Source organism: Coregonus lavaretus, assembly GCF_964263955.1.
Source record: "Coregonus lavaretus genome assembly, chromosome: 19".
NCBI classification, from domain to species: Eukaryota; Metazoa; Chordata; class Actinopteri; order Salmoniformes; family Salmonidae; genus Coregonus; species Coregonus lavaretus.
In genome coordinates this window covers 17,393,296-17,416,866 of record NC_140006.1, presented here as the reverse complement: position 1 = coordinate 17,416,866, position 23,571 = coordinate 17,393,296, and the positions used below count along the sequence as shown (strand labels likewise).

At 41.1% G+C, this 23,571-nt stretch overlaps 1 protein-coding gene across 1 annotated transcript in view; it reads left to right on the top strand.

Annotated features, from left to right (window-relative positions):
• Positions 1–9,459: 9,459 nt before the first annotated feature.
• The window catches only part of LOC311146552 (transmembrane inner ear expressed protein-like), a gene marked incomplete at both ends in the record, with an annotated part of 28,015 nt that continues 13,903 nt past the window's right edge, over positions 9,460–23,571 (top strand). Inside the window, one exon of the mRNA XM_084183070.1 lies at positions 9,460–9,579. Coding sequence (XP_084039196.1) covers positions 9,460–9,579 — 120 coding nt within the window. The remainder of the gene's footprint in view (positions 9,580–23,571) is intronic.

Below are 23,571 nucleotides of genomic sequence, written 5' to 3'. Positions count from 1 at the left end.
ATGATACAATGACTTTGAGGTTAAAGTGCAGACTGTCAGCTTTAATTTGAGGGTATTTTCATCCATATCGGGTGAACCGTTTAGAAATTACAGCACTTTTTGTTCATAGTCCCCCCATTTTAGGGGACCAAAAGTATTGGGACAAATTCAATTATATGCGTGTTAAAGTAGTCCAAAGTTTAGTATTTGGTCCCATGTTCCTAGCACACAATGATTACATCAAGCTTGTGACTCTACAAATTTGTTGGATGCATTTGCTGTTTGTTTTGGTTGTGTTTCAGATTATTCTGTGCCTAATAGAAATGAATGGTAAATAATGTATTGTGTCAATTTGGAGTCACATTTATTGTAAATAAGAACAGAATATGTTTCTAAACACTTCTACATTAATGTGGATGCTACCATGATTACGGATAGTCCTGAATGAATCGTGAATAATGATGAGTGAGAAGGTTACAAAAAGTACAGTAATTTCTAAATGGTTCACCCGATATGAATGAAAATACCCTCAAATTAAACCTAACAGTCTGCACTTTAACCTCATCGTCATTGTATTATTTCAAATCCAAAGTGCTGGAGTACACGAGCCAAAACAAAAAAAAATTTGTCACTGTCCCAATACTTTTGGAGCTCACTGTATATATATATATATATATATATATATATATATGACCTGTGCATCTCATTCCACTAGTGGATTCCAAAAAGCTGTCTACTGGACTGTGTATCCTTGTGGGAGTGGCCCCTACCCCTAACCTAACATCCGAGTTATTTTCTTACTATGTTAGCCAAAAGGATTTCAGCAGAACCCCCTGCTCCCCCTCTACTCTTCCTCCCTCCCTCCACCCCTCCACATCACGCTTAATTTAAACCCATGGCTGAGTTAGTGTGCTGCTTGAAATACCACACTATTTCTCCCAGAACCCTGTGGGAGATTGGCGGGTCCCGGCTGGACTGAGCGAAAGAGAGAAAAAGTGCCACAAGACAAAAATATCAGACTTTGGGACGTGATGAAAAAAGCCTTTATACTGCGAGAAACAAAACACTGCTTGTGTTGCAATGCACACCTCCTAGGATTGAAGGTGAGGCACTCTCTCTATGTAGTGTTCTACTACCAGCGTTTTAGTTAGCTATGACTTTGACTAGGTAAGACAGCAAAGAAAGCAAAGGGCTTTACTTTTGGCTCTCACTGCAACGGTGCTGGTTTTGTATAAAAGGAACTTCACAGCTTTTGTTGATGGAGCAAATAGTTGTTATATCCAATAAATGCATCATCACAATATAGAAACATCCTCAAATTATGTTTCTAGACTACTCAATGGATGATGTGTGCATTCTGAATATCCCTCAATAACCAATTTACATTTGACACTTGTGCTGTACCAAACATGCATGATCGTGGTTGGGATCCCTTTTCAAGTCAATCTGTACAAATTAAACCATAATTTCCTCTAAAGTAATTGCTCACTTCAGTTAGCTCATATAAGTTGCATATGAATATAGTTATATATAATATGAAATTGTATTCATATGCAATTTATATGAGCTGTCAGTCACGCCTGTGTCACCAAGGAATAAACAAACCCCCATGTAGTCTTAGCATTAATATGTCTATTCCTGATTACTTTAGTACTTAAAGGGGTGTCATCACTTTCAAATAAATTACATTTTAACCAAACAGTTTTTATATTGTTGTATGAAAGTTGGATTACGCAGAAAGGTGTAGATTTATTCCAAAATGCCTAATAACCCACCAAGCCAAACACAAACTTGTGTAAACACAGAAGTACATAAACAGGCTGACCTATTTGTCATTCCAGGTTTCAATGACTCCTTTCTCCATCCTTCTCCTCAGAGGTATTCCCCCTCGTTCTGGACCAGTGCTACCTCCAGACCATTGACTGCATCCAGAAACTAAAGTCAACAACCCAAGCTGTGAACGCAGAGGTTAAAGTTAGCCATCAGTATTTGAGGGATACTGTGTGTGTGTGAACATTTCTCCAGGACCTGAAAACGAATGGACAGTATGTGTGCCCCTCTATGAGTCCATTCATTCCCACTGTAGCAACTTTCTCATTTACATGCAATGGAAAGAAAATAAACACGCTGCTTCAGCTGAGTCCTAATCTGTTCATTTACAGTAAGTAGGGAGGAAAGCAAGCCAAGGCCGTGGTTTTACAACAAAGGTGTAGGTTACACTGTAACGGAAAACTAATTTATACGGTAATTTTAGGTATTATCAACAGTTTAAAAAACTAACGTTTTCTTGCAGCATACTGTAAATGATGGTGCATGGTGGGAAATTGTTTGTATTTCGAATGGTACTGTAATTTAACTCCTATGTGGTTATAGTGCCCCATCAATTTAAAATGTGTAGACAGGTTAGCTGACAACGTGCAGGGTCACAATTTACATTCAGTGCATATCACTAGACGGCAGTATGGTCAATACTGTATTTTCATTTTCCACCCCTGATGAAACTATGTTGACAATGAATTATCATTTAATTTCATCTGATTTCATTACAGACAAAATACATTCATTTGTGCAGCTTTCTTTTTCTAAACAATACAATTATTATCCCTTCAATTGTCACTTTTTATTCATAGCCTCCCACTGGGCCCAGACGTCAAATCAACTGAAATGATGTGGAAACAACGTTGATTCAACCAGTGTGTGCCCAGTGGGCTATGTGTTCCAGACTAATATTTTAACATGTACAGCACTCACTGCTTTTATTTGCAGGAAGAAAACATTTCTCTGAAATAATCAAAGATAATATGTTTTCTGAGCATTCACCCAATGGCAAATGTGCCAGTCTACAAATAAACACATTTATTCTGAAAATGAATGGAAGCACAACATTGTGTGTGACCAAACCCCAGGCTGCAATATACCTGTCTGTTATCTTGGACAGTTCCTCTGCTCTGTCCTCATATGACCCTCTCCTCTAGTTCTACCTGTTTTTCAAAGTTATTTTATTAGATGTCAGTGGGCGCACACCTTGTCAGCTGACCGCAACTCTATCATAGTAGCCTTCACCGAAGCTACTATCATAGCAATCTTTATAGAAAATTACCTTTAACCTATTTCACCTTTCACTGAGCAGACTCCACACACGTTATTACCAATAATCCTACTCATGTCAAAGTGGCATGTACTTTTCATGGCTGAGGATTTAAGGATGAGCAGGCTGGGCTCAAGCTGCCTGGAAGTCTGAATCACTGACTTCTTTATGTCTGCCACAGCAATAGCTATAGCCACTGAGGCAGATGTCCTTTTTACCCCTGTTGACATGTGAAAGCAGCCATGAGTCATCTCTTAACAAGTGAAGCAGGATCGATGGGGATCAGGCCAAGCGCCTGTTTTTGCTCAACTCCTCTACACACTGCTCCATGGCACCACACCAACAAATGTATGGCGGATATGACTGGTGTTGTGTTATATCACGGTGCCATGGCAAAACAGATACAGTGGTATTACCTTGTTTATAGCAAATGACAGGAAGAGAAGCATTGAGGGAATACTCTTTTTTACATTTACATTTTAGTCATTTAGCAGAAGCTATTATCCAGAGCAATGTACAGTTAGTGCATTCATCTTAAGATACCGTGGAGTTGTCAACCATGATGGAGAGGTCTTTGAGCGGGCAGGCCTTCCCCGGGAGGAAGAGCAGCTCTGTCTTGTCGAGGTTGAGCTTGAGGTGGTGGGCCGACGTCCATGCTGAGATATCTGCCAGGCACGCAGATATGTGTGTCGCCACCTGGGTGTCAGAAGGGGGGAATGAGAAAAGTAGTTGAGTGTCATCTGCATAGAAATTATAGGAGAGACCATGAGAGGATATGACGGAGCCGAGTGACTTGTTGTATAGAGAAAAGAGGAAAGGGCCTAGAACCGAGCCCTGTGGGACACCAGTAGTGAGAGCATGTGGTGCAGACACAGATCCTCTCCAGGCCACCTGGTCGGAGCGACCTGCAGGTAGGATGCAATCCAGTAGTGTGTAGAGCCTGCGATGCCCAGCCCTGAGAGGGTGGAGAGGAGGATCTGATGGTTTACGGTGTCGAAGGCAGCGGATAGATCTAGGAGGATGAGAACAGAGGAGAGAGAGTCAGCTTTAGCAGAGTGACCCATCTTGAAGCCTGACTGGTTAGGGTCAAGAAAAAAGATAGAGTTGGTCAGAGACAGCACACTCAAGTATTTTGGAAAGAAAAGAAAGAAGGGATACCGGTCTGTAGTTTTCAGAGCTGTCAAGTGTTGGTTTCTTGAGGATGGGAGCAACTCTGGCCATATGGAAGTCAGATGGTCAGGGATGAGTTGATGAGGGAAGTGATGAATGGGAGAAGGTCTCCAGAGATAGTCTGGAGAAGGATAGAGGGGATGGGGTCGAGTGGGCAGGTTGTCAGGTGGCTGGACATCACTAGTAGCAGGATTTCACCTGGAGAGAGAGGGGAGAAAAAGGTCAAGGCGTAGGGTCGTTCTGTGTGAGTGGGACCTGTGGATCCAGTAGGCTGAGTGAATGAGGAGCGGATGTCATCAACCTTTTTTTCAAAGTGGTTGACAAGGTCTAAAGTTATTTTCATTTGTATTTTAAGAATATAGGATAGAGGTATTTTTACATTTTTGCATGTTTCTCTTGATATTTTCTTTGGTTATTTTGGCTTCTTAAGCTCTACTAGTCGTCCTACACACTAAGAAAAGTGGGTTCCTCAAGTATTCTTTGAGAAGGGTGATGATTCTATGTGGAACAATAATGACTCAAAGAACCCTTTTGGCCTCTCAATGGTTCTTTGCAGTCCACAAAAGGGTTCGTTGCTGTTTTAGTGATAATGAAAATGTAGGTGTGGCGTCTCATTCGAATATTTGGGGGAATGGTTTGCGCACAGATCTATTTGTTCAACCGTGCATGAGAATGTCATTCCAGTTAATGTAATCTGTTGTGTTATGCCATTACATGTTAAATATGACTATGGCCAGTGTCAGTGTCTTGTGAAAGACATGTATGGCCTTGTGTCATTTAAGAACTGATGTCTAAATCAATGGTTCTCAAATCTCTCCTCAGGGACCTTCAGCAGTTCCAGATCTAGAACACCTGATTCAACTTGTCAAGTAACACAATAATATAGCCTATGGAATTTTTACAATACTGTATAATATGGCTAAGCAGAAAAAATAACCCTTTATGGTTCTTCACATTTAAGTCATTTAGCAGACGCTCTTATCTTTAGCAGACGCTCTTATCCAGAGCGAATTACAGGAGCAATTAGGGTTAAGTGCCTTGCTCAAGGGCACATCGACAGATTCTTCACCTAGTCGGCTCGGGGATTAGAATCAGCGACCTTTCGGTTATTGGCACAACGCTCTTAACCACTAAGCTACCTGCCGCCCCATTTGAGATTGAGAAAGGTTATTTATAGAACCATTCTTCATAATGGTTCTATAAAGAACCATTAAAAAGGATTCTATATACAGAAGCCCTAACAAGGATTGTAACCATAGCAGAACCCTTTCTTGGTGCTATATAGAACCTTTTATTAATGGTTCTTTATAGGACCTTAGGAAAGGGTTCTTGATAGCATCATAAATGTTCCATTTAGAACCTTCAAAAAAATTGATCTGCATTTCACTGTTAGTTGTTTACGAAGCATGTGACAAATAACATTTGATTTGATTTGATTTAATGGAAGGAGTCTTCAGCATGCTGGCATTACTGGGAACAACACATCAAATCAGCTGTGCTACAGTATGCCTCCTATTCATATATCTTATTATTTGATACAAGGCTGACTGTCCACTGTCTAGTGTCTACACAAAGTACAGCACAGGCCTGGAGTGGAGAACTGGCCGCGACAGCAATTCTGAATGAAATATACCATTGACATCCGTTCAATTGTTTTGCTGCTGTTGCATCTAGTATCCATGCAAATGTACAAATGTTTCCTCAAATACCATATTCATGCTGTGGATATTGACTCTCATATCATCTTAGAGCTCAGGGGGTCATAAAACTAGGTGATGAAATCTTTTTTTCTGGTATTTTCTTTCAGTGAATAGCCTTTGTGAGAGATGCAGTCTGAGTTCAAGTGAGGTAGACAAGCGGCAGATATAATTATTATCCGAAAGCGTTAGTAGGAGGTGATGGGAGAGAAGCAGGCAGACATACTGTCATTGTGCTTTTGCTTATCAACCTATGACAGCCCTACAATAGCAGGTAGACTAATGTTTTGTGTCTGTAATGCTTTTACATGTTTCATCTGATTAAATCTATTTCAGTTTTCAGAATTGAACACAATGGGTTATGGGGTTGGGAAGATTTCACTGAATCATAGTAGTGATGTTGTTTTTTGATCCGTCCCACAAATGAAAATCTCCAGTAATGACCCTTCATCCAATCTGCTGGTGTCGTTTAGATTATTTTAGCCCAGTTATTCTCCCATCTAAAGCCTTGTTCACATTTCAGTTTGAAATTACTCAAATCCTATTTTTTGGCATATCCTATTCTAATCTGTTCTTTTTCCTGCAGTCTGAACAGCCAAAAAGCACATGGAATCAGATATTTCAAGACACATTTCAAATCACCTTCGTAGGGGGTTTGAAGCCAGATACAAATCTGATTCCTGGCCATGTGACATGTCTGAATGGTCAAATCAGATTGATTTGCCCTGAAGTGGTTTTTAGACTGATATTGGCATATCTTGTTGCTTGCTAGCTACTCTGTTGACAGTTTGACAAGAACATGTGGTAGCTAACTAGCTTGTTAATTGTTTACAAACAAATTAGTGAATTTGCTAGAAAGCTAAACAGATACCTAGCTAGCTAGTTGACTGCTGTGGCTAGCCCCAAAAAATACTTGTTTTGAAAGTTGGATCATCTTATCCTTTGAGGCTTTAAAAGTGTTCTTACACTATGATTTTGAACATTCAAAGCAGCTGGGAAATGTCCATGGCAGGCATTGTTGTCACCTTAGCTTGCTACATAACTTCTGAGTGATAGGAAGCAGGAGCACCACCACCAATCAGCCTACCCCACTGCGCACACACCCGTCATTGCTATGACAACTAGCGTAGCCATGTCAGCAAATGACTGCTGTCTGAACACACACATATCCGATTTGGCCACTTGTAACTTGCTGTTTGGACAGTTAGTACTCCAAAACGGATTTGAAAAACAAAACTGATTTGAGCATTAAGGCCTGCAGTGTGAACAAGGCTTTACTGTCAGAAAAATCAGGCCTGATTTTGTCGCTTCAGAGGTGTGACTAATTGCCCCTGTGAACTCAGCAAGCGTTTCTATTGGACAATTAACTCATCATGTTATCTAAGTGATGTGTATTTAAAGTGAGACTCCATTCTCCTTTTCACCTCATTTAACACCTGACTGCCTTTACAAATCAACGATTCCCTTTGAAAATGGCCTATGTGGCATCGATTTGAGTCAGAAACAGTTATTCTAGTGTCAGAATTGACTACAAAGTGTAAATAAGATCCTTTTGGTCATAAAGTCAGTCATGTCTAAAACGGAGTTTGGAACATCCGTGCATCACAACAGGTAAAATGGGTTTTGATATGACGATGTCCATTTGCCCTCTAACATATGGTGAACAGCTGCAGTGATTGCTCTGTATCCAATAGCATAGACAGTGAGACAGACCTGCCCAGCAGCTCTGACTTTGTTTACATAAGACAACACGTGTCACATTTTTTTACTTAAGAAATATTGCACCAACCACCTTAGTTACATGTAAAATTGTGCAACTAAAAAATCCTCGACAAAAACTTCAAAATGTATTACAGATTTCTTGAGTTATCTTAGATTCATTCTGGTTATTTTGAGGAATTAAAATAGGCTTCCACATCTACAGTGTCTTATGGGGGACAAACATCATTAACCAAATGCGGAATTGGTCAGGAAACACACCTCTGTGACTGAAATCTCATTTTTGTAATGAGCAACAGAAAAACACACATGCCAATTGGCATGTTCAGTGGCTCTTTAACAAAAGTCACATCTCAATAGGTGGTCCAAGTAAGTAATGACTGATGTCTTTCCTGACCTTTCCTTTTTTGTTCTCTATTGTTCCTCTATTGTTCCTCAAGCAAGGGAGGAGGCCAATGACATCAGGCATTCCCATCTTACCAACTCCTTGAATGCCCTACTCCTTGAAGTTTGCAGTTGTGTCCAAAAAACACTATTTTGCTGAAAACATATATTTTTTTACCCTTTAGTGTGTGCACTTTACTGTATGTATGCTTGGGATATTGCTTTTCAACAGTATACGTTAACAAATCGCTGGAGGACGTCTGTAAACCTCTTTCTTTTTGTGTTCCAGGTGGCTGTCCAGAGGTATTGATGCAATCGCAGGCATGGTGAATCATTTGTGTCAGAGCTAACATGGCAGCAGTGTTCGGCTTTTTGACATTCCCAAGCCCCTAGAAGATCTAACAGAAGCTCATTGGTATCTCCTAGGACACAAAACACTCAAAAGGGATTGAGAAATGTATTGCAGTTATTTACCACATTGTAAGGGCAATTGCATGTCAGAGAGAGGTATTGGACACCTTTATGAAATCCTTAATTGTGGCTTGTCTTACATGACAAGATGCAACCTATTTCAAACTAAGAGTTTCACATTCAACGTAATATTAGGAAGGTGTTCCTAACGTTTGGTATACTCAGTGTAGCCTACTGTAAGTGACTCCTTAGCCAGACAAGAAAAGCAGTGGCTTCTAGCTATAGACGCAGCAACCAAACCTGTGAAATGGACCAGTCAGGTTTGTGTAAATATCTGGTCAGTATATTGCCCAAGTGATTGATTATATTTATCTTTCTGTAATTTCAGCACAAAATACCTGTCAACAGCCCATTGGAAAAAGCACAGCGTCGGTTCGAACACTGTGTTCTGAAGCCAGACACCTACAACCTACGCTTCTGTATTACATACTGCCACACAGAGGACAAGGACAGTATAACTAAAAGATTGTCATTCACCGCTCTATGTTCCCCTGACTGTCCTACACAAGCCACTGCCCTCACAAGCAGGCAGCTTCCTCCCATCCCCCACACAGAGCAGTGCTATAACCTCCCTACCTCCCTTTCCAGTATGGGCTGTAAACTACACCAGGCCTATTAATTAATGAATGACCCTGACTGAATGGGCTGGCTAGTGGCTAGTGGAGCTGCCTACAGGAAGATGGTGTGATGTGTTTTATAGGTGTGTATGGTGCTCTGTGTTGGGAGGGAATACAACAGGGTAGGAGAGGCAGAGGCAGTGCACCAGATGAGAGGATGCCTCTGTCCCCGGCAGCAGCCCTCACTGACCATCAATCACCCAGGGCCATTGTGGTCCTGTCCAGGGTAGCCTACGGCACAGCCACCCAGCCCAGCCACCCAGCCAGTCAGGCAGAGGAGAGGAGAGAGGGGGCAGGGAGCTGTAGCCTGCAGGGAGAAATTAAGGGGGAAAGAATGGCAGCTGGGGAACAGCCTCCTTCGTGTCCCCATCCCCAGCCGGCACTGCTGGGCTTGGGGGCAGCTCTACTCTCCTTCTGCATCTCCGCTGTGCTCTCCCAGGTCCCGGATCCAGAGGTAAGAAGGCGTTCGTTCATACAGGTCTCTGTCCACAGATTAAGGCTCATCAGGTTCCTGCTTATGAAGGTGTGGGTGTCCCACTCGCTCTTTCCACTGTTTAAAGGATGGTTGCTTGTTTTCATGTGATTAATGAATGGGGCTTATTCGCAATAGAGATATGGTGTTGGGCAGCCCCATAGACAATAATCAATCTACATGTGTTGTAGCTCAATATTTTATGGTGTAGTGTTCTTCTCAGAGTAGCATGGACGGGTTGTTACAGCATATACAGACGTAATGATCACCATGTGCCGCCATGTGTATTTCCGGAAGCTGGGAGCGATGCCATAATCCCCGGTATGATAAATGAAATACTGTGACAGGCTCTTGAGAACACCAAGGCATAATATAGAGAGGAGCTAATGCATTGTTTTGAAATGTGAGACCTCATGTTGTACTGCATACAGGGTTTTGTACAAAAAAAGCAACAGTATTCCAAGCTAGATCAGAGAATATACATGAACGTTTCAGAAACATCTGTCTTGAAATACTGACAACACATGCACTGTTCTCTCTGATGGATACCCAGACTCACAACTAGGAAGAGAGAAATAATCATTTCTGTGTTAATATGCTGCACCAGCAGGGTCAGCAACATTGGACGTTTGTGGGCGTTTAGTGATGAAATCCTCAGGCGAGGAAGTTCAGCTTTAATATTGATATACAGTATATCCCTGACTTTGCTTCAATGGATAAATACATTCTGAAAACTCCAGAGTTCTCTCATAGTTTTCCCAAGGTGGTCAGCTGCATTGATCTGCATTTATCACAGTCTTTAATATTCAGATGTTGATTTCAGAAGATTTCAGCAGAGTGATTTATATAGGAGTGACAGATCCAGTAAGAAAAGCTGATTCATGGACTGCGATAAAATAAATGTCACAAGCTGAATTATGGGGGGGAATTGATTGTAATGAAATTGGAAATTGGAACCAAGGTCTATCATAATTGTTTTTCAAAGCAATTACTGGAAATGTGGGTTCCAGTATAGTTTGTGAGTTGTCTAATTTTCAGATTGTTAAAACTAAAATATCTTCATTTTATTCGGAGGGAGAGTTCATTATGTGTCTGAGAGAGAGTTAAGTAATGGAAAATCTTGGAGATATATTATTTTTATTTAGATAAATTACAGAGAAAGAGAAATGGCATGCACATGACACCTCTCCCAAATGATTTGATTTACAATACAGATGTGTAAATTGGCAGGTAGCCTAGAGATTAGAGCGTAGGGCCACTAACCGAAAGGTTGTTAGTTTGAATCCCTGAGCCAACAAGGTGAAACATCTGTCAATCTGACCTTGAGCAAGGCACTTAACCCTAATCAATCCAGGGTTGCCATCAATAATGGCTGATCCCTGCCTGTGACCCCACTCCCAGGGGGAGTTGGGATATGCAAAAACACATTTCCGTCTCACACATGTACAGGTTACCCACTTGTACATACAATGAAATAGGACATACAGTGAGGGAAAAAAGTATTTGATCCCCTGCTGATTTTGTACGTTTGCCCACTGACAAAGAAATGATCAGTCTATAATTTTAATGGTAGGTTTATTTGAACAGTGAGAGACAGAATAACAAAACAAAAATCCAGAAAAACGCATGTCAAAAATGTTATAAATTGATTTGCATTTTAATGAGGGAAATAAGTATTTGAACCCCTCTCAATCAGAAAGTTTTCTGGCTCCCAGGTGTCTTTTATACAGGTAACGAGCTGAGATTAGGAGCACACTCTTAAAAGGAGTGCTCCTAATTTCAGCTTGTTACCTGTATAAAAGACACCTGTCCACAGAAGCAATTAATCAATTAGATTCCAAACTCTCCACCATGGCCAAGACCAAAGAGCTCTCCAAGGATGTCAGGGAGAAGATTGTAGACCTACACAAGGCTGGAATGGGCTACAAGACCATCGCCAAGCAGCTTGGTGAGAAGGTGACAACAGTTTGTGCGATTATTCCCAAATGGAAGAAACACAAAATAACTGTCAATCTCCCTCGGCCTGGGGCTCCATGCAAGATCTCACCACGTGGAGTTGTAATGATCATGAGAATGGTGAGGAATCAGCCCAGAACTACACAGGAGGATCTTGTCAATGATCTCAAGGCAGCTGGGACCATAGTCACCAAGAAAACAATTGGTAACACACTACGCCGTGAAGGACTGAAATCCTGCAGCGCCCGCAAGGTCCCCCTGCTCAAGAAAGCACATATACAGGCCCGTCTGAAGTTTGCCAAGGAACATCTGAATGATTCAGAGGAGAACTGGGTGAAAGTGTTGTGGTCAGATGAGACCAAAATCAAGCTCTTTGGCATCTACTCAACTCGCCGTGTTTGGAGGAGGAGGAATGCTGCATATGACACAAGAACACCATCCCCACCGTCAAACATGGAGGTGGAAACATTATGCTTTGGGGGTGTTTTTCTGCTAAGGGGACAGGACAACTTCACTGCATCAAAGGGACGATGGATTGAGCCATGTACCGTCAAATCTTGGGTGAGAACCTCCTTCCCTCAGCCAGGGCATTGAAAATGGGTCGTGGATGGGTATTCCAGCATGACAATGACCCAAAACACACGGCCAAGGCAACAAAGGAGTGGCTCAAGAAGAAGCACATTAAGGTCCTGGAGTGGCCTAGCCAGTCTCCAGACCTTAATCCCATAGAAAATCTGTGGAGGGAGCTGAAGGTTCGAGTTGCCAAATGTCAGGCTCGAAACCTTAATGACTTGGAGAAGATCTGCAAAGAGGAGTGGGACAAAATCCCTCCTGAGATGTGTACAAACCTGGTGGCCAACTACAAGAAACGTCTGACCTCTGTGATTGCCAACAAGGGTTTTGATTTTTGATTTTTTTGTTGTTATTCTGTCTCTCACTGCTCAAATAAACCTACCATTAAAATGATAGACTGATCATTACTTTGTCAGTGGGCAAACGTACAAAATCAGCAGGGGATCAAATACTTTTTTCCCTCACTGTACATAAGCACCCCTTATTTGATCTTTGTGATGTATACTTGCTTGAAGAAAGACATCTGGTTCGGTTTGAATATTTGAATTAGGACAGAATTATCTCAACTAAGCCTGTGTGTCCCGAGGCAGGTTTGACACTGAAACATCAACAACCATAGCAACTGCAAGCTTCAGCCAGAATCAAGTCTCCCACTGGATCTGAGTTGTTTCAATATGTTTACCAAAGTTCTGTCTTATCCACTAATCCCACCACAATAAATAGGAGAGCGAGGGAGGACATTGAGTATTACATAATCATGTTGAACTACTATGAACTCACTACTTCAGCTCTAACACAAAGCTCCCAAAAGAGCCCACTGTAACACTCAGCCCAGTAAGACCCTGGCTGTGTCTGAAATGGCACCCTATTCCCTGTACAGAGCCCAAGGACCCTGGTTAAAAGTAGTACAATATGTATGGAATACAGTGTAGATGAGCTTTGGTCAAAAGTAGTGCAATGTATTAATTCCGTGCCATTTCGGAACCATCCCTGTCTGTCACACTGCAAATGAGAGACAACATACCAAGACACAAGAAACACTGAGAAACATTACAACATTGCAATTCCAAGAAGTACAATTGTCTTACAAAATATACAGTACATCAAGGCAATGGTCTTTTAGTAGTTGACCTACAAACCTCATGGCAAGATTTTTTTTCTAATAGAAACATGTATGCTGCCCAGAAGAGTTTGTCCTGGGCCCCATTGAGTATGTTTACGCGCATACTAATAATTCAATATTAACCCTCAAACTACCAACTGGGTTCATTTTGACCCCATAGGCATATTTTTGTATCATATAGCCCAAAAGTGGTTTTTTAAATTCTTCAAATTTTTCATGACTTTGTCAATCAACTTGTTCTTAATACATTCAAATCATTGTTTAGTGTTACTGTATCAATATGGACTTTTAAAAAATGTAAACATCTAATTCCTCCTATAGTAATTTGATAGAAAGGATTTTTATTTTTATCTAGTTTTCCCTGGAGACATAATAACAACGTATCCATACCACCAGAGGGTGGAGGGGGACCTGTATCAGTAATTTCCACTAGATAGACAGATCATCTGCAAAGATATAGCTCCACATGTACTTGCCTAAGATTGGGTTTTTCTATACCATCTATCATATGACTGTGTAAAAATTACCTTATTTTTTTGCGTATAGAAATCTGCCAATGGTATACAAAGTCTGCCAATAGTATACAGTGGGGGAAAAAGGTATTTAGTCAGCCACCAATTGTGCAAGTTCTCCCACTTAAAAAGATGAGAGAGGCCTGTAATTTTCATCATATAGGTACACGTCAACTATGACAGACAAAATGAGAAAAACATTTCCAGAAAATCACATTGTACGATTTTTAATGAATTTATTTGCAAATTATGGTGGAAAATAAGTATTTGGTCAATAACAAAAGTTTCTCAATACTTTGTTATATACCCTTTGTTGGCAATGACACAGGTCAAACGTTTTCTGTAAGTCTTCACAAGGTTTTCACACACTGTTGCTGGTATTTTGGCCCATTCCTCCATGCAGATCTCCTCTAGAGCAGTGATGTTTTTGGGCTGTCGCTGGGCAACACAGACTTTCAACTCCCTCCAAAGATTTTCTATGGGGTTGAGATCTGGAGACTGGCTAGGCCACTCCAGGACCTTGAAATACTTCTTACGAAGCCACTCCTTCGTTGCCCGGGCGGTGTGTTTGGGATCATTGTCATGCTGAAAGACCCAGCCACGTTTCATCTTCAATGCCCTTGCTGATGGGAGGAGGTTTTCACTCAAAATCTCACGATACATGGCCCCATTCATTCTTTCCTTTACACGGATCAGTCGTCCTGGTCCCTTTGCAGAAAAACAGCCCCCAAGCATGATGTTTCCACCCCCATGCTTCACAGTAGGTATGGTGTTCTTTGGATGCAACTCAGCATTCTTTGTCCTCCAACTCAGCATTCTTTGTCCTCCAGAGTTTTTACCAAAAAGTTCTATTTTGGTTTCATCTGACCATATGACATTCTCCCAATCCTCTTCTGGATCATCCAAATGCACTCTAGCAAACTTCAGACGGGCCTGGACATGTACTGGCTTAAGCAGGGGGACACGTCTGGCACTGCAGGATTTGAGTCCCTGGCGGCGTAGTGTGTTACTGATGGTAGGCTTTGTTACTTTGGTCCCAGCTCTCTGCAGGTCATTCACTAGGTCCCCCCGTGTGGTTCTGGGATTTTTGCTCACCGTTCTTGTGATTATTTTGACCCCACGGGGTGAGATCTTGCGTGGAGCCCCAGATCGAGGGAGATTATCAGTGGTCTTGTATGTCTTCCATTTCCTAATAATTGCTCCCACTGTTGATTTCTTCAAACCAAGCTGCTTACCTATTGCAGATTCAGTCTTCCCAGCCTGGTGCAGGTCTACAATTTTGTTTCTGGTGTCCTTTGACAGCTCTTTGGTCTTGGCCATAGTGGAGTTTGGAGTGTGACTGTTTGAGGTTGTGGACAGGTGTCTTTTATACTGATAACAAGTTCAAACAGGTGCCATTAATACAGGTAACGAGTGGAGGACAGAGGAGCCTCTTAAAGAAGAAGTTACAGGTCTGTGAGAGCCAGAAATCTTGCTTGTTTGTAGGTGACCAAATACTTATTTTCCACCATAATTTGCAAATAAATTCATTAAAAATCCTACAATGTGATTGTCTGGAGAAAAAAAATCTAAATTTGTCTGTCATAGTTGACGTGTACCTATGATGAAAATTACAGGCCTCTCTCATCTTTTTAAGTGGGAGAACTTGCACAATTGGTGGCTGACTAAATACTTTTTTTCCCCCACTGTAAATACTTGATAGAACAGCAATACAGAACTCAGATACGCTCTGCATCTACACAGAGCGCTGTATTGGTGTGTACTCTCCAAAAAGTATTTATTCTAGGGAAAATATAAAAAACTAATATAATATTATTAAAACTAAACATAATATTACGTTTTACATATCCTCAGAGGGTGGAGGGGGACCTATTGGAGTGATCTTGACCTGATAGACAGATCACCTGCACAGATGGAGCACTCGCCTATGGTTATAACTGGTTATAACTGGTTTTAACTAGGTATGATCGTGTATAAAATCTAATTACCTTAGATGTATGCTTAGTTGCAGTCAAAACAGCTCAGAAATGTCAGTCAGTGGTAGCTCAGTTGGTAGAGCATGGCGCTTGCAACGCCAGGGTTGTGGGTTCATTTCCCACGGAGGGCCAGTATGAAAAATGTATGCACTCGTTAACTGTAAGTCGCTCTGGATAAGAGCGTCTTCTAAATGACTAAAATGTAAAATGTAATAAATACTTGGTAAAACTGTAATACAGAAACCAGCTAACCTCTGAATGTACACATACAGTAGTGCTGTATTGGTGTGCATTCTCTGTAAAATAGTTATTCTATGGAAAATAACTAGAATACCCTCCTATATTCAAATGTGCAACTTGTTATGATATTTTGTGGATGCTTTTTTAAGCATCCTGCCTAGGCCCTACCGCTCCCATTGTTTCACTTGCAGCGACGCTAATGCTCACTGTGGGGTAAGTAAATAAAGAAAACTAAGCCATATTGTTGGTCATTGTCTCAGGATCAATGGATGAATCACTTTTTGTCAATGAAATTAAGCATTGTTAAACATTTTGGTGTACTGCCCATTTAAATGGCTGTCGTGTTTACCACATAAATAAGGATTTTTTTTTTTTTTTTTAATGTTAAATCTGGATTTTAGTACTAACGTGGATTGTACTTTGAAAATAAGATGCACATTATATAAGGTAAAAAGTATATTTTAGTTTTACTGGGTATCAAAATTAAATGTCATTTTGCTAAAATAACATACTTACATTTTTATTTCAGATAACATTATTTACATGTTTAATGATGTTTTGATAAGAATTAAGTCGATATTTTGCTATGATTGTTTCTTTTTGGGGTCAGAATTTGCTAAAATAACATACTTACATTTTTATTTCAGATAACATTATTTACATGTTTAATGATGTTTTGATAAGAATTAAGTCGATATTTTGCTATGATTGTTTCTTTTTGGGGTCAGAATTATCCCAGTTGGTAGTCCTTGTATGTAAAATATGTTGGTAGTTTGAGGGTTAAACTGATTATGACAGGAGGATGAATATGGTATTAGTCATGTAAAGACCGTATTCTGCTTATCTTAATTGGCATAAGGTCATAATCGAAGTAAGCATACGCCGATTAAAACACCTGGATTTCTGAGCAGTCTTTCAAATTATTAGGACATATAAACCCCCTAATCGGAGTTCCAGCAGCGTATTTGATCTGAGCATGTGCTTGCACAAGCAGCGCGAGCCTCCCTCTTTTGCAGAAGTGAAGTGAGTTTAGAAAAACTGAAAGTATGCATATTAGAAATAGTTTTCACATAACTTTATATGTCCGAACACATGCCCGCTGTGGTAGAACAGTTACCCATTGCCATCATATTGAAGCAACCTTAACCCAACACCTAGCAACCTCTTGGCATAACGGTTAAGGTGTTGGCTTGACAGTCGCTGGACTTGGGTTCTAGTCCCAGTCGAAGCTACCCCCCAAATTCACTACACTGGTGTCAGAAGTGGGATGGTGACAGTGAGGCCATCGGAGAGGCGTGTACACATGATGGACTTGGTATAGAGACATTGTCTCATGGTCCGCTGGAGGTTTTGTCTAGTTCCCAGTTGGTCCCGGGGACATTTTTTGGACTTTCTTGGGATTTTGGGTCATGGTCCTGATTGGTGAACCACTGATCCAGTCACACCTCTTTATATTTTGGCAATGCCACACCCACACACAGTGCATTCAACTTACATATTTGACATGATTACATTGTGTATGTTCATTCATACAGTAATTATTATGTAACATGTCCTGAGTGGCGCAGTGGTCTAAGGCACTGCATAGCAGTGCTAACTGTGCCACTAGAGATCCTGGTTCGAATCCAGGCTCTGTCGCAGCCGGCCGTGACCGGGAGACTCATGGGCGGCGCACAATTGGCCCAGCGTCGTCCAGGGTAGGGGAGGGAATGGCCGGCAGGGATGTAGCTCAGTTGATAGAGCATGGCGTTTGCAACGCCAGGGTTGTGGGTTCGATTCCCACGGGGGGCCAGTATAAAAAAATATGTATTCACTAACTGTAAGTCGCTCTGGATAAGAGCGTCTGCTAAATGACTAAAATGTAAAATGTCAATGTCCTCACCTGGGATTTGAACTCTCAACCTCTTGGTTCACAGCATTCCGACCTTCCTGCTACGCCACCATGTCTGTATCAGTGACTGATTTCACCTGTAGGCCTATTCCTACACTTTGCACTTCAAAGTAAATCTCAGCTCTGTAAATACACTGTAGAAAAAACGATTATATTTATCGCAGTGATTTAGGGGTAACATTAAAACAGAATAATATGTCCCACCAACAATAGACAACTATACTGAAAACCCAAACTCAAATTGCTGAAATAAGTCAATTAAATCAATTAGATTTTTGTCATATTATATTATAACCTAAATAGCAGTGCAGATGTGACTATTTTGCTAAGTGCAGATATGCAATATAGATAATGAATGTGTAGGGGACTTCTGAAATTCTGCAGACTTGGTGGCTTGTAGAAAGATCTGCATACCCTAAATCCAGAGGTTGTGAGTTTAAATCCCAGGAGGGGTCAATAGTGATCATGTCAAATGTAATCATATTGTCATTTATTAAACACTATTTTAACTGAACAGCGTACCACTTACCTTAAAATCCCCATACCATTTAATTGCTTTACTTATCATGGTTTGGGACACCTGAGACCATCACGTGGCAAAAACCTCCAGGGGACCAAACCGGGAACTAGACAAAACCTTGTTCAGGTAACCTTCAGGGGACCATGACACAATGTCCCAAGAACATCCTAAAAATGTCCCCTGGTCAAACCGGGAATTATAAAGAGGTTCCCCATAGAACGTTCCATTGGGACCATCACGCAATGTCCTAAGGACTAGTAAAATGAAGTTCCTGAGAAAGTCCTAAAAAAGTCCTGACATGGTCCTCAGTGACGTCCTGGGAACTTTTTATTTTACCTTTATTTTACCAGGGAAGACATATTGAGACCTAGGTCTCTTTTTCAAATGTGCCCTGCAACATACAACACAAATATACACATTATACACAAAATATACATATATTAAAATACAAAAACACAGTCAAAAGAAGCACAAGTAAAACATCACAAATCCAGGAAAACAGTTACATTCCTCCACAAATAATTCCCCAATAAATACTCTAAACTGCCCGAACGACACCAGAACATTAAGATGAAATGTATTTAGAATTTTGTTCCAACAATACGGTGCATTAAAACAGAAAGCAGATTTAGCTAGCTCGGTGGAAACCCTAGGAAGAACATCAAGAGTTAACCAATCCTGTGAACGGGTTAGGCAACTCGGGTGTCTATACTTCAACAGAAAAGTTGAGATGGAAGTTTATGAAGTAGGGCCTTGTAAACGAAAAGGGAGTAATGTAGAGATCTACGGGTCTTTAGCGAAGTCCAGCCAACATTTTGATACAGGATGCAGTGATGAGTATCAAAACTGTCACCTGTAACAAAACGAAGGACACTATGGTAGGTTTAAGAGTGGTAGCAGCTGCACCATGATAAATAATATCACCATAATCAAGAACAGATAAAAAGGTTGACTGAATAATCAGCTTCCTTCTGCTTAGAGAAAGGCACGATCTGTTTCTGTAGAAAAATACAACTTTAAATCTTAGCTTCTTAACCAGCTCATCTATATGTTTTTTAAATGTCAAATCCATATCAGTCCAAATGCCTAAGTATTTATATGCGGGAACACGTTCAATTGAGAACCATCTAATGAGTGAACATGTAGCTCATCTGAAACATTCTTACAAGAGTTTAAAAACAACATGTATTTCGTTTTAAATCAGCAAGGGATTCCTGCATAGCTATAAAATCTGACTGTAGTTTTGACACAGCCAGATTAACAGTCGAGACAATAGCATACATAATAGTATTATCCACATATAGATCAAGTTTACATTTTTTAATAGATTGACCAATGGTGTTTATATAAATAGTGAAGAGAACCGGTCCCAAAATCGACCCCTGTGGTACACCTTTATGCACTTCAAGAAATTCAGACTTAACTCCATCAATCACGGTGGCCTGAGTTCTGTCACTAAGATAATCATGAAACCATGAACAGGCGTCAGAGCTCATGCCTATCGAGGACAACTTATTCAATAAAATAGTATGATCAACAGTATCAAAAGCTTTTGACAGGTCCACAAACAAAGCAGCACATTTCATTTTAGTGTCTAAAGCATTGACAAGATCATTAACAACTAAAGTGGTTGCTGTAATAGTGCTATGCCCAGGCCTAAACCCTGATTGGTTTACATCAAAATACATTTCTCAGATAAAAAAAGAGCAAAGTCGTACATTTACCAAGGATTCAAGAAACTTAGCTAGACAATGAAGACTTGAAATGGGGCAGTAATTATTAAGATCACTACTATCCCCGCCCTTATGGATTGGCAGCACAAGAGCTGATTTCCATACTTTTGGAATATTTCCTGATAACAATATTGAATAAAACATTTGGGTTATTGAGCCAACAATGATGGGCGCTGCACACTTAAGCAGACCGGGATCCAATTGGTCGGCCCTTGTGGATTTCTTGTTGTCTATTGCTAGCAAAGCATCCAGGACTTATTTTTCTGTAAATAGCCTAAAAGAAAAGCTTTGACTATCATTTATCTGATCATTCAGCAAGTTTCCCCTATCAGAGAGAGAGGGAGAGAGAGAAACTGATAAACCGAGAGGAGAGTGGGATAGTGGTTGGTTTTAGATGGTTTTGCGCACAGCACCCCCTTTTATGAGGTACGCAAACACTTACAGCGAACTAGACAAATGTCCCCCAGAGAACGTTCCATTGGGCCATCACGCAACGTCCTAAGAACTAGTAAAATGAAAGTCCTAAGAACGTCCTAAAAAGGTCCTGACATGGTCCTCAGTGACATCATGGGAACGTACAGGGAACTAGACAAAGGTCCCCCAGAGAACATTTCCTTGGGACCATCACGCAACGTTCTTAGAACGTTCTCAGAACGTCAGTGGGATAACGTCATGCCGAAACCCTTAAGGGACCTAATGAGAAAGTTGCCGAATGTCCTCAGGATGTCCCCTGTTTACTGGGCATCTACGTAAATTACAATGGCTTTAAAACAGCTCAAAGCAGCTCAAAACATTGGGCAAGATTGTGTGTGGGGTCCTCTATGATGCGCATAGCCTTGTCCCTTGCCCGTTTATCATAGAGGCCCTGAATTCCCCTTGTCCTGCAGCCCGCAGAGCTTGGACCCTAGGTTCACAGTCCGTCTGAGGATACTCTTATTAGCCAATGACAGCCCACCGTACCAGGCCAGGAAACAGAAAGTCAGCACACTCTCTATATGGCAGGTGTAGTAGTTGGAGCGTATCTGGGTGTTGACATTCAGTTGTCTCAGTCACAGGAGGTACAGTCGTTTTTTATTGATGTTCTGGGTGTTGCCATTAAAAGAGAGTGTGCTGTCCATGATGGTTCCCAGGTACTTAAAACTCCCTACTCTCTCTACTTCTTCACCACCCAGGACTAGGTGGCTCACTGGGTTTGCCTCCCTCTAGAAATCAATGAGCAGTTCTTTTGTTTTGTTGATGTTGAATGTGAGGTAGTTGTTATTGCACCAGTCATGAACCCTGTTTACTTCTGTTTGGAAATGCAGTGTGTTATCTGAGCCGTTGACAAGGGAGGTGTCATCTGCATATTTCACTGCCAAGCAGTCCCTGTCGGAGCCTCTCAGGTTATTGGTGTATATGGAGAATAGCACTGGAGAGATGATAGTTCCTTGGGGGGAACTGGTAGATGTACAAAGAGGAAGGGATGTTGTGTTGTTGAACTTGACATACTGCCCCCTGTTCAGCAGGAAGTCCAGCACCCACAAGGTAATGCTGGGGTCCACCTGTAGGTGGGAGAGTTTGTCACAGAAAAGGTGAGGCTGCATGCAGTTAAAAGCAGAGAAGTCCAGGAAAAGGATGCACACATAAGAATGAGGCCTCTCCAGGTGTGTCACTGCACTGTGCAACACCGTCAGTACAGCATCGTCCACTGATCTGTTCTTCCTGTATGCAAACTGCATTGGGTCAAGGGCTCCATCAAAATGAGACATGAGACGTGTGAGTATCAAGTGCTCAAGGCACTTCACAACGACTGACGTTAACGCCACAGAACGATAGTTAATCAATGTTTTGATAAGGTCATAGTTTTACATCTGGTTTCATTGAACGTTACATTACATTGTACTGGTCAAATGGTCAAATGCACATCTAGTGTAATATTTCATCCTGATCGTTATTGGAAAAGCACAGACGCTTGAATCCTCCTTGCCAAGTTCAATCAAATTGTACTGAAAAAATCTATAGAAATTGTTTTTGCTGAAAGGATATCCTTCGGTGAATGTTTCAAATATTGCACTCTGAATTTCCCAAAATAAATAGCTATCTCAGTTTTCACATAAACGCCCCATTTGCTTGAAAGTCATCTGGGCTAATGCACAAGTGTTGTTTGGCCCTCTTCCCAGATGTATTGTTCTGTGAGATGAGATTGTTTACCACGATAGGAAACGTAATAAGTGTCCGTATCCTGACCCATCATATATTTGTTCTGTAGATATGAACTATGGGGCTGCTAGATGTAACCCCTGCTTGTTGTTCCATCAAAACAAGGCGTGATAGAGGAGCACCAGAAAGGATACCTCCAAGGCTGGCCCTAGCCTTTTGGGGGCCCTAGGTGCGATTTGGTTGAGGGGGGCCGCCCGGGAGAGAGAAAGAAATGTAGTTTTAAAGTTAATTTCCTGCAATTCTACACATTTTGTCATGGGGCGTAGAGAACATTTTGCCATTTTATAAAAGATTTCATGCAATTCTACTTGTTTTGCCATTGGGAGGAGAGACACAATTCAGTTTTACAGCTAATTTCCTACAATTCTACACATCTTGCCATGGGGTGGAGATAATTATTTTGCAGTTGTAAAGCAAATTTCCTGAAATTCTACATAATTTTGCAACAACTTTTGCCATGTTAATATGACATCTGAGTGAGAGTGACTAATAAAATCAATGGGGGCCCCCTGGAGGTCAGGGCCCCTGGGCACATGCCCTTCGTGCCCGGTTGGTAATTCGGCCATGATTACTACAAGTTTAGATAGCTGGGTAGACTAACTTACCAATATAAAATGTTTAGCTGACATGGGCTAATTGAGTGACACACAATGACTGACATACTTTAACAAGAGGAAACCTGCTGATGCACAACCAAATTTTGAAATTGCACCTTGTGTATTCTACTATTTTAACACTCAACAGTAAGTTGAGACCTTAACTGAGTTCTTTAAAACTTTTTGGGGGGTTGGGGGCCCCCTAGCGGCCGGGGACCTAGGCGACCACCTATGTCGTTTATGCCCAGGGCCGGCCCTGGATACCTCACTGTGACTGTGGTGTGGTAGAGTAATGAGACAGCCAGGACCTGTGCGTGTGTGTCTGTGTGTGTGTGTGTGAATGTGTGTGTGTGTGTGTGTGTTGTAGAGGAAGGGTGATGGCTCTGATTGACTGCAGCACACCATAAAGCAAGGTATTGATTTTGAGGTGAAATTCCAACACCTTCCTTAACACACTGTAATCACATCACGCTTTTATTTTTATAGACTCTATTGACTTAACACACATTTCACACATGATAAATAATTTAAAGGGGCAGTGCAGTAAAAAACGTGATTTCCTGTTTTCTTTATTATATTTCCACACTATAATGTCAATATAACACTCTAAAATTGTGAACATTATGATAATGCCTTTTTAGTGTAAGAGCTTTTG